Source organism: Alosa pseudoharengus, unplaced genomic scaffold, assembly GCF_046254945.1.
Source record: "Alosa pseudoharengus isolate Yale_2024_CS ecotype anadromous, Long Island Sound unplaced genomic scaffold, YU_APseudo_1.1 YU_APseudo_1.1_scf_8, whole genome shotgun sequence".
Classification (NCBI taxonomy): domain Eukaryota; kingdom Metazoa; phylum Chordata; class Actinopteri; order Clupeiformes; family Clupeidae; genus Alosa; species Alosa pseudoharengus.
In genome coordinates this window covers 11,838,202-11,853,580 of record NW_027468870.1, presented here as the reverse complement: position 1 = coordinate 11,853,580, position 15,379 = coordinate 11,838,202, and the positions used below count along the sequence as shown (strand labels likewise).

General features: G+C 46.6%; 1 protein-coding gene across 1 annotated transcript; it reads left to right on the top strand.

Annotated features, from left to right (window-relative positions):
• Nucleotides 1–804: 804 nt before the first annotated feature.
• On the top strand, nt 805–14,579 carry per1a (period circadian clock 1a). Its single transcript, XM_076274838.1, has 19 exons — nt 805–890; nt 2,587–3,165; nt 3,802–4,058; nt 4,406–4,527; nt 4,764–4,965; nt 5,359–5,550; nt 5,843–5,921; nt 6,101–6,207; nt 6,526–6,679; nt 7,101–7,338; nt 7,554–7,665; nt 7,915–8,074; nt 8,278–8,393; nt 8,664–8,834; nt 8,980–10,316; nt 10,516–10,705; nt 10,890–11,073; nt 11,518–11,668; nt 12,186–14,579. Exons 2-19 carry the CDS (start codon nt 2,843–2,845, stop codon nt 12,417–12,419), a joined length of 4,329 nt encoding a protein of 1,442 aa, XP_076130953.1. The 5' UTR covers nt 805–890; nt 2,587–2,842; the 3' UTR covers nt 12,420–14,579.
• The last annotated feature ends 800 nt before the right edge of the window (nt 14,580–15,379 follow it).

Here is a 15,379-nt window from a genome sequence, read left to right as displayed (position 1 = left end):
AGGGTCAATGAATGGATTTGATTGGTTGTGACAGATCCAGTCCATGTGCAGGAAAAAAAGGACATTTCAATGTGCCAGTCTGTTTGTGTACCATGACCACCTTTGCTTGTGAAGAGACCTTATCAGCTTTGTTCACACAAAGCCACCTCAGAGGGTCATGGAACATGTGCATGCAAATAAATACTTTGTTGCAATCATAGTGAACTGTATCAATGCAAAGACTGAAAAGAGATAAATGCTGCAGAATATGGCAAAACAAGTTAGGCTAAATAAACAGTCACAGGTTACAGACATCACCACCACAATACAGACAAAAAAATCAGTTTAACCTATAGTTACAGACATCACCACCACAATACAGACAAAAAAACAGTTTAACCTATATTTTTTCTTATATGTATACAGCTCTTTAATACGTTGGAATGCATGTATAATAATGCTAAATAAAAGAAATATGTGGCACACAAGTGACATCTACAGCATACAATTAGAGTCGTATTAGTCCAAGGCAAACAAGCCCATTTGCTGTTCCAAGCTCAAGTGTGTGTACATGCTCTCAGGATTCACGCAGAACTCCAACACTGTGCCGTCGCAACGTGACTACTGAGCCCCGTGCTGGAGAACTCCGCCTCCAGATCTACAAATAAGGATTTGGGGCAGGGTTTTGGGCGCGGTCTGATATTATTGGGCGGTAGTGGACTAGTTTAGAAACCAATCACCGTGGGCGAGGGTGGTTCCGGCCTCGTACTCCCTCCTCGGTGGGAACATGATGTTCCCCATCGCAACTCCATGGCTCCTCCTGCACGTGTTCCGATGCGTGTAGAATGCTGTAGGTACACACATCTAGTACAAGGAACTCGCGGTTTGTGTCAGAAACGCCCAAGCAAGCTGTAAGTACTGGACGCTTCTGTCTGTGTGTCTTCTTTTGTCTGACTATTCTGATACTTCTGATAGAGACATGGACTATTAATTGTAGATGTAATGTTGCTGTTGATGTGGGGTAAAGTTATAGCTGAAGCATGGGTCGTGCATGTTTTGTTGATAGATATCCGTATAAATTCTAATCTTAGCTAAGTTATCTGTGTTGGTCGCAAGCCAGTTAAAAAAAAAGCTAATAATGCAAATTGCATCACATTGCGTTATCAAAAAGTTTCTGATAATTGGAAATCACGAATCCCTCGGTCATAAAAAATCTCGCATGTGGTGCTGCTGATATGTCATTTAAGGTTGTGTGTATAACGTTAGAGGTGATGTTTTGACGGTGGTATGTTCCAATTTTACAAGGTAACTTCACTTGGCTTAACGTTAACTTTACTTTGCTTGTGGCTAACGTTAACGTTAGCGAGTTAAAGTCAACGTACTCACTGACGTTAACGATCGAAAATCATGTCGGTAATGTGATTTGTTAACCAAATAGAGGTCATAATGATTATTATCATTCGGTATAGCACTTGCTGTAACGTTAGCGTATCGTTTAATCGAGTTGTTAAACTATGCATTTGTCAACAGTGGCGTGCGTTAACCGCTAACGTTAAGCCTTTGTGCAGTTTTAAATCGCTTTACGGCTGCCTAGCTAATATTGTTTGCTTTACATACGGGTAATGAACTAGATAAATGTAACCTTAACTTCAGGCGGATAGTATTAAATCTGTTAGAAATATGTCTGTCGTGTTTCCTCATTTTACAAATAGATTATTTATGGAATAGATCTACATTATTTCTTCAGTGCGGAGCTTGGTTGGTGGTAACGTTAATGCCACGTACATATCATCTAACATGACAACAACTAACGTTAACCCTATTCCTATACCCCCTATCATTTCCTTTTTATGCAGTTAATGATTTACTGATCAATAGACACAAACGTCCTAATTTAGTCACACGTGTTTATCTTAAAGATAGTGTCCGCAAGTCTAATCCACTGCACTTTTAGTCACTCAGTGAATAACCAATCCTGTCGCGGTATGTTGTGTTGTGTTTTGTGTGCGCTCAAAAACTGCGGTGTTCATATCCAGTACTGTCTTAAAAAATGTAATTTGATTGGTAGTTGCTAAAATATCAACAAACTTTCTCAAGATTCGCGGACTCAGGGTCTTGTTTTGTGTGTGCGCAGTATCCGACTGATACCGTGGACACTGCAATGTTATGACTTGCCGGTAAAACACGCCCATTTAGACAGTCTTGTTGCGGTTCAAGTATGCATGCATAGCCACACGCAGGCATCAATGAAGGGGTCAAGCGCATTTTCCCAAGTGACACAACCCTGAAAATATATGCCAACAAAATATTTTGTCTGGCCTTATCTAGTGACCCTTAATATCTATACTTCTTCCATATGCACTTGCAAGTGTTAGTTTGCTGGTTTAACATACAATAAAAATTAACGCAGCACATGCAATTAATAAACAGATTTATTAAGTTCATTTTGGTCTAACAATTGATTTATAGCATATGTACATGTACTGTAATTCTCAAATAATACAAAATAAGATAGTTTGAGACTATTACCTCTTTGCTGCCTTGAGATTGTATGTGTCACTACCGCATGCCACCACTAAATTTTTTTTTTTTTTTTTTCACCCTCAGGTTGAAAATGACCCAAGTCTGAACAGTCTAGATCTCTACAGGACAACAAAGCAAGCAGTCCGTTGTTGTTTTCTCTGACTAACACATTGAATCAATCTGCAAGGAGAGGAGTCCTCTCAGGAGACGTTTTGGCCTGAAGGCCAGCCCAGTCCAGTCCAAATCAATGCTCAGTCAAAAAGACCTCCACATACACCACTTCCAGCAAGTTAGAGACTTGTTATAACACTTAAAGACTCCAATTCATCCTTTCACTATTATGAGTAATGCCAATTCTGAGGCCACTGTCAGTAGCAATGCCAGCAGTGCGTTGGCCAGGGCAGAAGAGGACGATGATGCCAGTCATGAGGCCAGCTCCCCTGGGCTGACTGGCAGCTCGCTGTCCAGTGGGAAGAAAAAGACATCCAATGGGAAAAGGGACACCAGGGCTCCTCGACGAGCCAACCTTGATGACACGGACGGCCTGTCCAGCGGGAATGACTCGGCCGAGAGGGAAAGCGAGAGCCGTGGTGGCCGAGAGGCCTCCACGTGCAGCTCGCACAATGGGAAAGACTCAGCCATGGAGACTACAGAAAGCAAGAGGTGAGGCACAGAACCAAATTGCACACAGAGAGCTCCAAGTGCAGCCTCTATTAAATTGAAACTAAAATGTTTAATGCCAGTAGGACTCCCAGTTCCCTGATTGGGATTTTATGATTCAGAAGTTGGGCCCTAGATGAACAAATATTAGCATGAGTATTAATATTACACCAATTATTTGCTTATTAATACTGGCTCATGAGGGAAGTATATATCTGTGAGGCTCTCTCGGGTCCAGTGATAACCACTATTGCCTTTGCCTAACCCTTTTGTCTGTATTGAAGGTAAATGTGACGTTTAACCAAATTTTTCTCAAGGCATTGCAATTATGAAAAGTCAAACACACCTGTGAATAGTTACTCTGTTCTGTGACCAGTATGGCAATGGTGTGTGTGAAAATAATGTGAAACATTTCACTTGGAGACAGTGTGTTCACCCCCTTTTCATTATGTTCATGTATTTTACATGCTAGTGGTTGAAATGGTTTTCTAATGAAAAGCGTCTGCCTCTCAATCTTAAATGGGTACCAAAAGGAAATTGATGACCAATAATTTTCTAACTAAAACAGTTCCAGAGCAAACATGTCAAACTGGAGTAGTGGCCTTAACCCCCTCTCACCACCCCTCTTTTGGACTACAGCTCAAACTCCCAGAGCCCGTCTCCCCCCAGCAGCTCGCTGGCCTACAGCCTGCTGAGCGGCGGCAGCTCCGAGCAGGATCCCCCCAGCACCAGCGGCTGCAGCAGCGACCACCCGGCGCGTCTGCAGACCCAGCGCGAGCTGCTTAAGGCCCTGCGTGAGCTCAAGATCCGCATGCCCGCTGACCACAGGGGCAAGGGCCGATCCAGCACACTGGCCTCTCTCCAGTACGCCCTCAACTGCGTCAAGCAAGTCCGCGGTGAGTCTACCGGAATGCTCTCTTATGTAACGCAAGGCTCAAGGTCCTGCGTAGTCAAAGGGGATCACTGACTGGATTTCAGTGATTCCCAGAACATAGTGTTTTAATTTATGAATGTAAAAAAAAAAATAGATTTAATAGTTTGAGAGGTGTGAGGTAATATGGTTCAGAGTTGGAGGTAATGTTCAAAACTGTGTTAATGCTGAAGTAAGAATATCAGGTATGCAGTACTAGTTTGTGGTTGAGAGCCTGCTTTTGAGTGGGGCATGGTTAATCAGAACATAGCATGTATTATATCTGTTTATGTTTTATTACATTAAAGTTTGGGTCTTGTTGTGTTTTTACAGCAAACCAAGAGTACTACCACCAGTGGAATGTTGAGGAGACCCACGGATGCTGTTTGGATCTCTCCACTTTCACTGTTGAGGAACTGGACAACATCACCTCTGAGTACACACTCCAAAACACGGTGAGAAACCAATACCCAATGTCAGCTACTTCATTTGGGGTTGATGACATGCACATTTCTTAATCCATGGTCCACATTTCTGATATCTTATTAGTGCTTTACAAATCTCTGCTCTTTTTAAAAAACAAGTTTTGTCTATATTTTCAAAACCTGTGCATTCTACCCATGAGATCTGGACAAGTACCATAACTTGTGATATTTACGCCACCTGTTCTCCTCACTCTCTCCTCCATCAGGACACATTCTCAGTGGCAGTGTCCTTCCTGTCGGGCAAGGTGGTGTACATCTCTCCCCATGCCTCGTCCCGGCTGTGCTGTAAGCCCGAGCACCTGCAGGGGGCGCTCTTCTCAGAGCTACTGGCGCCACAGGACGTCAGCACCTTCTACAGCAGCACCTCACCCTGCAAGCTGCCTGCCTGGCCCTCCTGCAACAGCTCAGGTGTGTGTGTGTGTGTGCGTGCGTGTGTGTGCGTGTGAGCCTTTTATATGGGTCAGGGCGAGAGTGATGGAGTTAATACAGATTACATAGAACACAGATAAAAACTTTATGCCAAAAAGCTTTGAAAATATAATGTCTTCGTCATTGTGCTGCAAAACGTGGTGTTGTTAATCTGCTAGGTTAGCACTCTATCAAAGGGCTCATACACTCCCACACACATCTCCAGCTCAGCTAACCTGCATGCTGTTAATTCAGTGGGAGGAATCAGGAGAGCTTACACATTTGAGTATAAGTCTCAGAACACAAGGCAGGGGTATTAACCTTTAACAACTGTATTCCAACAAACAAATTGGTATTTGAATAGGGGATTAAAGTGTGTGTTCGTATGTGTAGACTCCCCAGGAGACTGTGCACAGGAGAAGTCCATGTTCTGCCGGATCAGCGGTGTGAAGGGGACCGAGGCTGAGGTGCGCTACCACCCCTTCCGCCTGACGCCGTACCAGCTGACCCTGAGGGACTCGGACATCTCCCAGCCCCAGCCCTGCTGCCTCCTCATCGCAGAGAGAGTGCACTCTGGATACGAAGGTAGGAGGATACACACTATCTCTCTCTCTCTCTCTCTCTTTCTCTCTCTCACACACACTTACACACACACACACAGAAACACAAACTCTCTTCACCTCTCCTTGAACCTGCTAAGAGGAAGCTTTCTTTGCCTTAAAGCTGAGGATCTCCCTGTACTGTACAAACACACCGCAGCACCAAAACAAAGCCACAAATTCATTTACTCATTGTTTCACACACTCTCTCCTCCTCTTTCACTCTCTCTCACTCTCTTTTTTAATCACTCACATGCTCTTTCTCTATCTCCCTCCAGCTCCTCGTATCCCTGATGATAAAAGAATCTTTACTACGAGCCACAGCCCAAGCTGTCTCTTCCAAGAGGTCGATGAAAGGTCAGTGAGCCCTTTTTATAGCATCAGATCCAAGCAGTTGGATTGTGCTAAACACTCTGGATGTTTGATTATTAATAACTACATGTGATCATATCACGCCTCTGCTGTTCTGTTATGGAGTTACAGTGAAACTGATGTGCATTGTTATTAATAATGTATGTTTATTGTGTGTTTGTTAGGGCTGTACCGTTGCTAGGCTACCTGCCACAGGACTTGGTGGGGAATCCCATGCTGTACTACCTTCATCCTGAGGATAGGCCCCTGATGGTGGCCATTCATAAGAAGAGTGAGTGTCTACTCTTTGTTCATTCACCTGTGGCTGCCACATGGTGCTTCTATGGAGTCCACTCTTGTGGTCATTGGAGCAAACTGATTGCGATTTAAAATATAGTATTTTCAGGCTCCACCTGCTATAATAATAATATAGTGCAGCACTGCTCATTTATACAAATTGGCCATGTAAGTGGGGCAGTCATGTCTTTGTAGTTTGTTTTTATACTGTAGAAGAGATTGACCTTAATGTTTCGAAGAATAATTTGTTATGACTGACCTGTGCTGGGGCCTGTCCTGAACCCTCTTTCCCTCTGCCTCCCCCGTACTTTAGTTCTTCAGTTTGCCGGCCAGCCGTTTGATCACTCCTCCTTGCGCATGTGTGCGCGGAGTGGGGAGTATCTCTACATCGACACCAGCTGGTCCTCTTTCATCAACCCCTGGAGCCGCAAAGTGGCCTTTATCGTGGGACGGCACAAAGTCAGAACGTAAGTGATATGGCGCCTTGTGCTGTGTGTGAGATTAGTCATTCGGTTACTTCAAACATTTATTTTATCAACAGCATCAGAAAAGAATTGTTTCCAATGGGAGCAGTTTTGTTCAAATAATTCCAGAATCTGTTGAAACATTGTTTGACCCTGTGAAAACTTGTAACCATCACATGTGGGAATACTACAAATCAAATGAATAAGTCCATATTTAGAAAATGTCATAAAAAAAAGGATAAAATGATAAAGAGAAATGCAGAAGGACACAGTTATTGTACAAAATACTCGGGGCCCATAATTACCTTGTGGACTTGTCAATTCATCAGATATCTCTAATGCTGGACATATGTTGAAACATTTCTCACAAATATCTCAGTTGCCAAGTATCCTCTCAATAAACTCGTCTCTCCCCATCCTGCAGGAGTCCACTGAACGAGGATGTGTTCACGCCCCCTGCTGGCAGTGAGGTGCGCAGCGTGTCCCCTGACGTGGCTCAGCTGAGCGGGCAGATCCACCGCGTGCTGGTGCAGCCTGTCCACTCTGGAAGCTCGCAGGGCTACGGCAGCCTGGGCAGCGGCACCGAGCACCACGCCAGCACCGGCTCCTCCAGCGAGAGCACCGGGCCCGTCAAGGAGCTCCGCAACCAGCCGCTCAGTCCCGTAAGTGACACACAAACACACACACACACACACACACACACTAATACATTATTTGTCAAAGTGCTCAAAGTTGCAGTATTGGCCATATTTAGTCTCAGACTGAGACATCCATAGTTGCTCATGAAATATGCACTTTAACATTAACACACACTGTCATGGCCTGTTGTTGTCTCCTCACCCTCATAAAAACTGTTTGCCCCTTTTTTGTCCTTCAGATGATGACCTTCCAGCAGATGTGTAAAGACATACACATGGTAAAAAGAAATGGTCAGGATGTCTTCATGGAGTCACGAAACAGACCTCAACCTTGTAGACATTCTAACACAGGTAATGGCAACTTTTATGTTGTAAACAGACTTAAAAGTAACAAAATTCTAGAAGTGAACCTAGTAAAGTGTAGGATGAATTTGCCAGAAGTGTACATTTTATTTTGTATCTTACAGTCTAAAATTAAAATCCCATCCAAAAGAGAATGGTGTTTCCTTTATAAAGGCTCAGTGATTTCATGAGATGCATCACTTCAGAGGTTTCTGAACTTTGTTGTTAATGCTTTTTATGTCTCTGTGTATTTTATAGTGGCTCGAGTGACTCAGAAATCTGCAGAAATTCTCAAAGAGGGACCCCAGCTGGCTCCACCTGCTCTGAAAGCCCCCCAGATACCAACCTCCCCTCCCAGGAAGGAACAGGTTGCGAGCTACTCGTACCAGCAGCTCAACTGCCTGGACAGTATCATACGGTAAGCCAGTTTGAGTGTCTTCCTCTAGTGTGGCCTTATAGACCCTTTCAAGAGAGTTCCATTATCAGCATCATAGTTGGCCCCACATGGCTTCCGTTTTAACATTCCATATGTTATCTTAATGCAGAGGAAGTAGATTGGGAGCCATGCACCTCTACAGATTATGATTCAGGGTCTGATGATTTCTGCTTCATCCTCCTCAGGTACCTGGACAGCTGTAACGTGCCCAACACGGTGAAGAGGAAGTGTGGCTCATCCTCCTGCACCACCTCCTCCACCTCTGATGACGACAAGCAAGACGCTGCCGGTGGAGTCAAAGGTACTTACTACACTACTGGTTAAGGCTCTAGCAGTTTTAAACTAAACAGTGTAGAATACAAATTTCATAACAGTGAGCTTGTCAGGTACAATAAGGCTTTTAGCATCATAATTAAACTGACTTCTAAAAACCGATATTGAATACCAGAGTGCGTAATGTACTGACGGTTAGTGTGGCTGCCCTGAGTGAACTCCCCGTGCGTCTTGCGTCTTGGCTATGCGACCTGAGAAAGTTCCGACTGATCAAGTTCCCTGTGCTCGTCTCCAACAGGCATAGCCAAGACGCTGGTGGCAGCTGATGGGTCTAAGCCCCAGGGTGCTACTCATGCTCTGACCCCTCTGGCTCTGCACTGTAAGGCTGAGAGCGTGATTTCCATCACCTCTCTGTGTAGCTTCAGCAGCACCATTGTCCATGTCGGAGACAAGAAACCTCCGGAGTCAGGTAACCACTCATTCTGCGTCTGTCCTTCACTTTCTTTTTTTAATCTGTCCTTCACTTTTTGTATCTTAATCTGATCACTCTGAAGTGCGTTGCATTTACTCTTGCTCTAACGTTTGTCCCACTCTGTATCCCTGTTCTCCTGTAGATATTGTCATGATGGAGGAGGCTCCCACCACCCCCACCTTCACGCCAACCCCAACCCCCTCCACACCGACCCCGGCCGCCAGCAGCACGCTGCAGCCACCTCCCCAGGCCTGCACCTCCATGCTCCCAGACAAAGACAACCGCAGGACTGGATCGGCATCCACACCGGGCGGAGGAGCAGGTGTGGTTCCAGTGGGCCTGACCAAGGAGGTGCTGTCCACTCACACGCAGCAAGAGGAGCGGGCCTTCCTCAACCGCTTCAAGGACCTGAGCGAGCTGCTCGTGCCTCAGCCCATTCCCAGCCCTCCACGCCGGCAAGCCACGACGCCCGCAGCCAAAGGTACAGGTGTCCGTAGCTCTCAAGATTACCCAGCGGGAGGGACCGGCGGGCGAAAGCGAGGCCGAGGGGGCAAGAGGAGGAAGCACCACCCCGAGGGCTCCCAGCTGGGCAGTTACGCCCCACCCTTCACCATGCCTCCCCGAGCCCCCGCGGCCCTGCCCAAGATGACCAATCATGGCTGCTTCCCCAGCAGCCTGCACCTCCCCATGGGCCCCCAGACCTCCTCGTCCTCCTGGCCCGCCTCCGTGGGCTCCCAGGCCAGCATACCGCCCAGCCTCCCCCAGTTTGCCCCGGGGTGCCTGCCTTACTACCCCATCTACCCCGGCCAGATGCCCACCTCACAAGTCATGCCCCCCATGGTTCCGCCGATGATGGCATTGATTCTGCCCAACTACATGTACCCTCAGCTCAACGTGCCGATGCCACAGCTGAACCCCGCGCCACTCAACGCTCACATGCCAAACCTCGGCCAGAACATGGGGGGCGCACCCCAGCTGCCACCCCAGATGAACTTTCTTGCCCCCCAGTTCAACACCGCTATTCCACAGATGAACCCGATGAACCCAGTTCTGAACCCAGCAGCTGTTGGCCAGCCCAATTTAATGCCGTCGATGATGCCGTTCAACCCTGCCATGCCCGCTGTCCCGCAGCCCTTCTACAACCCCAACGTCATGTACCCCCCGTTCCCAAACGCAACTCCCGCGGTCCCCACCCCTGGCATCCCGTTCGCCCACGGCCCTTCGCGCTCCTGCACGCCCCAGTCCGGCGGGCTGGCCAACGGGGAGCGAGACGAGACGGACTCGCCCCTCTTCCACTCGCGCTGCTCCTCGCCCCTCAACCTGGTGCAGCTGGAGGAGCTGGCCGTCACCAGAGCCGAGAGCTCAGCGGCTGGACTGCGGCAGACGCCGCCCCCTTGCGGAGTGGCTTCCCAGGGGAAGCCGGGAGTCCCGACCTCCGCCAGCCGCAGCGACTCCGAAGACCCCAAAGGAGACGATAACGTGAGTCCTCCGACTTTTTATAAACATATTATGCAGCTCCGAAGAGCTATGTGTAGATACAGCACAGGCTGAAAGCATCTTTCTGATTTCCTTTGCACATGCAGAAATGTGATTAAGAGTCTTGATTTCAACATTGCAAACTCATCACAATTACTCTTTGACCAACAACTCTGGTCCTTTTCCCATTGTTCTGCTTCAGGTGGAAACAAATGACTCCAACCATGATGCCATGTCCACCTCCAGTGACCTTCTGGACCTACTGCTGCAGGAGGATGCACGTTCAGGAACCGGGTCTGCCGCCTCTGGGTCAGGATCTTCTGGCTCCGGTTCTGGATCCTCAGGCTCTGGTTCCAATGGATGCAGCACTACAGGGAGCGGCACAACAACTGGTGAGTCCCCGCTGGCTTGTCTGAGACACGTCTCTGCTTTCCGCTTTTAGACCGTAACCTTGGCGTTAAAGCCTTAGCAGTTCCTAAACAATAAGAAGCCCACAGACAAACCAAATAATGGTGACCCATCCTGCAGATGTCTTGACATGTGTTTTTTTTCCCCCCTCTTTCTTGGATTTAACAGGCAGCAGTAACACTAGCAAGTACTTTGGCAGCGTGGACTCCTCTGAGAATTCCCATTCCCACAAGCAGACAACAGGGGGCGCTGCAGATGACCAGTTCATCAAGTACGTCCTGCAGGACCCCATCTGGCTCCTGATGGCCAATACCGACGACAAGGTCATGATGACCTACCAGCTGCCCAGCAGGTGAGACGGCCGTTGCCATGGTTACGGGGCTGTGGCCCACGGGCCAGTGTGGATGGGGGGGTACTCTGTGTGTCTGGTCTGCGCTCTAGTCAAAGCTTGGCTCACTAGCTATTCTTTGCTCACCATGTAGAAGGGCACTCTGCCAAGGCCAGTTTTGCCCTATCGCATAATGTTAACCAAAAAAAGGAAACAAAAAAACAATTCCTGGATCCGTCCGTGACTGGGATCCAATCCAGCATCAAATGAGTCCTGCTGAGAAAGAAACAGACAGATTGCAACTGCAATAAAAACGTCTCTTTGGCAAAGGAAATGAGATTCCTATAAGAGGTGGAGTGCTTTAAGTAGGTTGAGCAGTTGGGACATGGCTATGGGGTGGGGCACACTCAGTATTTGACATTACTACATAAGGTTTCATCGCTTGTGTGTGTGTGTTTGTAATTCTAGAGACAGGGAGACGGTTCTGCAGCAGGACCTGGCGATTCTGAAGTCGTTGCAGAAGCAGCAGCCGCGCTTCACCGAGCAGCAAAGGAAGGAGCTGGGCCAGGAGCACCCGTGGATCCTCACCGGAGGCCTGCCTGACGCCATCAACATCACGGTGAGTCCGCACACAGCAACGTGGTACTTTTCAAAAAAAACGTGTGACCTTTTTTTTATTTTTTTTTTTAAAGGAATTCGGTTACTGAGAACTTCCCGTGTTTGTGTGGTGGTGACCCACCCATGTTTGTGTGTAGGGTAATAGCATGGTATTAAATTAGCAAAGTAATCTTGCAGAGTAATCAAATTGCCGTTAGTTTGCATGCAGTGGTATTACCGCATAACCTGCCATACAAAGTCATGTCGGACACATGTCATACAAAGTAGAGCCCCCAATCACATACATACTCAGATGATCGAGGTATATTACCACCTCTCAGAATTCTGAGTAGTAGCACTTCCATTAGCAGGAAATGGCTGCCTTCGTCTTCTAGAGAGGTGTTATAAGAACCACCATGCCTTGTTATGTCTTCTGTCTGTTTTGAGTTGTCCCAAAGGATAGTGTATCAGGAAATGGCCTTGCTATCATTAGCTTAAGACAGTGTCACTTATGAAATGTGTGTGTTTGTGTTTTCCAGTCCTGCATCGACTGCAGTGGCACAGCGGTTGAACCTGCGTCATCGCCCGTCCACAGGGATGAGCCCCACAGCGACCTCCGGCTGCCCGAGGAGGTCGACACCAACGGCGCCCAAACGGCTTCAGACGCCACAGCGGAAGGGGCAGAGCGCCGGGCCGCTAGGCCCAGTCTGGGGCCTCCAAGTGACGAGGAGCTGGAGGTGACGTCGTCCGTGGAGGTGTGTGCAGAGGAGTGACGGGCACGCGACGCCGGCGTGAACGCCGTTTCCAGAGTCCCCAAGAACCTAGAGTGACCGACGCGTTGGACCTACCGCCAGGCCTCCTACAGCCAAAGTCCAGGCCCAGCTCCACCCACATTGCATACGGACTGGTAATATTACAGCTGTGGGCTGTTCCACCTGGACTAGTTAGATACTGACCCCTGCAGTGAATGCACTGGTTAGTTACAGTTTGTAAATCAATAGATCCAAAGTCCTGGGAAGGATTGGTTCTTTTTGAGTCAGAGTAGCCCAAGTTTAGAGGTGCTGGGTTTACGTGGACCAAGTCAGTTGTCAGCTTGACAAAAGTCTGCAAAAAAGTGTAAAAATATATGTGAAAAAGCACATGTCAAGTGCAAAGGTTTAAGAATGTGCCCTTAAAAAACAATATAAAAGAATCTGTGTGCTCATTAGTAAAAGACTAAATGTTGCTATGGATTTTAAATGTCAAAGTTTAATCTCTTTGCACAGAGGCCAAAAGAATACGGTCTTCAGTAACTATTACTATGGTTCCTATGTGCACTGGACATATTTGAGTGTACTTGAATCAAAGACATAGAAGACGGAGACAAAGAAGACACAAAATGTTTTAACTTGCTTGAAAGTTTTTGAGGGTGCCTGAATTTCCTGTTTAAGTTTACTTTGTCGCAGTAAATTGCATTGGGGAGCTGGTCTCCAACCAGTCACACGGCCCCTTCAAACTGCCAATGCTGCACCGGCACTGGGTTAAGATTTTGTTTCCATATTCCGTTAAACACTCGAACAAAAAATGAACCTGCCATGTTTACCATGTTTTCGTAAAGGGGGTTGGGGTGCTTGCTTGAAATTTTTGGAACTACTTTATTTAGATGTTCCTTTAAAACAACTTGATCATAAATCTTAAATATGTGTTTGTTATATAATCTATTGTAATTTACATTTGTAAAGGTTGTAATATTGTGCTATCTGTGTGTATATATGTGTACGATGCCCAGTTGGTGGGCCTGAAGGTGGATTGGTCCATCTCTTCGACTATGTTCATCTGAGTTTTTATTTTTATTTTATTTATTTCAGGACCATATCTCATACTGAAAGTCCTATCCCCAGAAAAGTATGATGCAGTATAATATGGGCAATTTAATGATTGTGTATTCTGTACAGATGTTCCATTTTTTTTTTCCTTTTGAAGCTCTCAAATGATATTTTTGTACTTTTCATCACAGAGGATGGGCCTTTGTGCATGCATGTCTTGTGTTTTCATTTTTGGACAAAGGGACAAGACTACAGAAATAGACAGAGCCTCCGATTTCTCAGGAGCTTAGATAAGCGTTCCCATGGTAACGCCATTGTGTTGCTGAGTAGACAGCGGTGCTTGAGGAAGGAAAAAAAAATAAATGGAAGAAAGAATCTCGCTTTTCTCAAGGTGACGTACTTCGTTTGTGTGCGCGTGTGTGTGTGTATGTTTGTGTGTGTGTGTGTGTGTGTGTGTGTGTGTGTGTGTGTGAAAGAGAAAAGCCGCTTGAGATGTCAAGGCCACGTGCTGGGGTTGAGATAAACCAACACACGTCTGCTTTTTATTCGTGACGCAAACAGTAGCTGCTGTGTCCCACAACTCAGACACCTGCTGTGGCGCAGCACACTGAGAGTCGTGTCCGTGGCCCGGGGTCTGTAGATAAACAACACAGGACAGTCATAGTGATTTTCTCTCACGCCCAGTGCTATATATATATATTTAACTGGGTGAAACCTCTCCGTGACTAATTTAGCGTGTAACACCCACCTGGACAAGTTATCGCTGATGGTATCTTTAGAGACCATTCTGTACATGTAGTGTGTGATGATCACTGGAGATGATGTCTGTGTTGTTTTACGTGCTCCTCTCATACCGTGTCTGCATGAGGCCTAGGACAACTGCCCCAGTGTACATGAGGCCTAGGACAACTGCCCCAGTGTACATGAGGCCTAGGATAACTGCCCCAGTGTGTCCAATACCCCGCATCTCGAAAGGTTTACTGTACTGTGTTGTTGTTTTTTGTATGTGTGGGGCGTCAATTGTGTGTAGCACTTTTCTACACAGCCCCTGAGAGAAACTGAGATTTGTTTTTCTTTTTTTTCCTGCCTGACTTCCATTTTGAAATAAAGTTTATTTGATTATATACATTGAAAGTGTTCTTTGTGATGTTATTTAATGGTCCTTACGCATTAAGTGTATGTATGTCAGTGTGTGTGTGTGTGTGTGTGTGTGTGTGAGAGAGAGAGAGAGAGAAAGCTTAAAAAAAATATTTTACTGGTTTGATCCAATGATTTGCGTAGTCATTGGTTTGATCAGTCCAGCTGAATTAGTGTTCCTACCACTAGATGGCAGTGTAGTGCCTCAACACTAATTGGGGGCGATGTTTTTTTACTCTGCACTTTGATCTTAAGATTAAGTCCTCATCAGGAGCGCTGTATTGATCTGCAGTGCATATGTTCTCATTACGATCACATTTGTCTCATTACCATGGCACTCGCACAAACATACTTAAATATTTTAACATTTGCAGCAGATCTTCAACTGCTGGAAAGAATTATGGTGTGTTAGCATGCGTCTGTGTGTCATTTTCCTTCCACATTCCACACGCTCCTTGGTGGACTCACTTTTGCCACAAGAGTGCTGTCATTCTGTGGTCGTGGGATGATGCGAGTTCCACCCCCCCCCCCCCCACTGAAACATAAAACCCACCACAGCAGGGTCATAGCCTAGTATGTTTCTGTCTCTCCCCCCATGCAGTCCCAACAGTACTGAAACAAAACCCACCACAGCAGGGTCATAGCCTAGTATGTTTCTGTCTCTCCCCCCATGCAGTCCCAACAGTACTGAAACAAAACCCACCACAGCAGGGTCATAGCGTAGTATGTTTCTGTCTCTCCCCCCATGCAGTCCCAACAGTACTGAAACAAAACCCACCACAGCAGGGTCA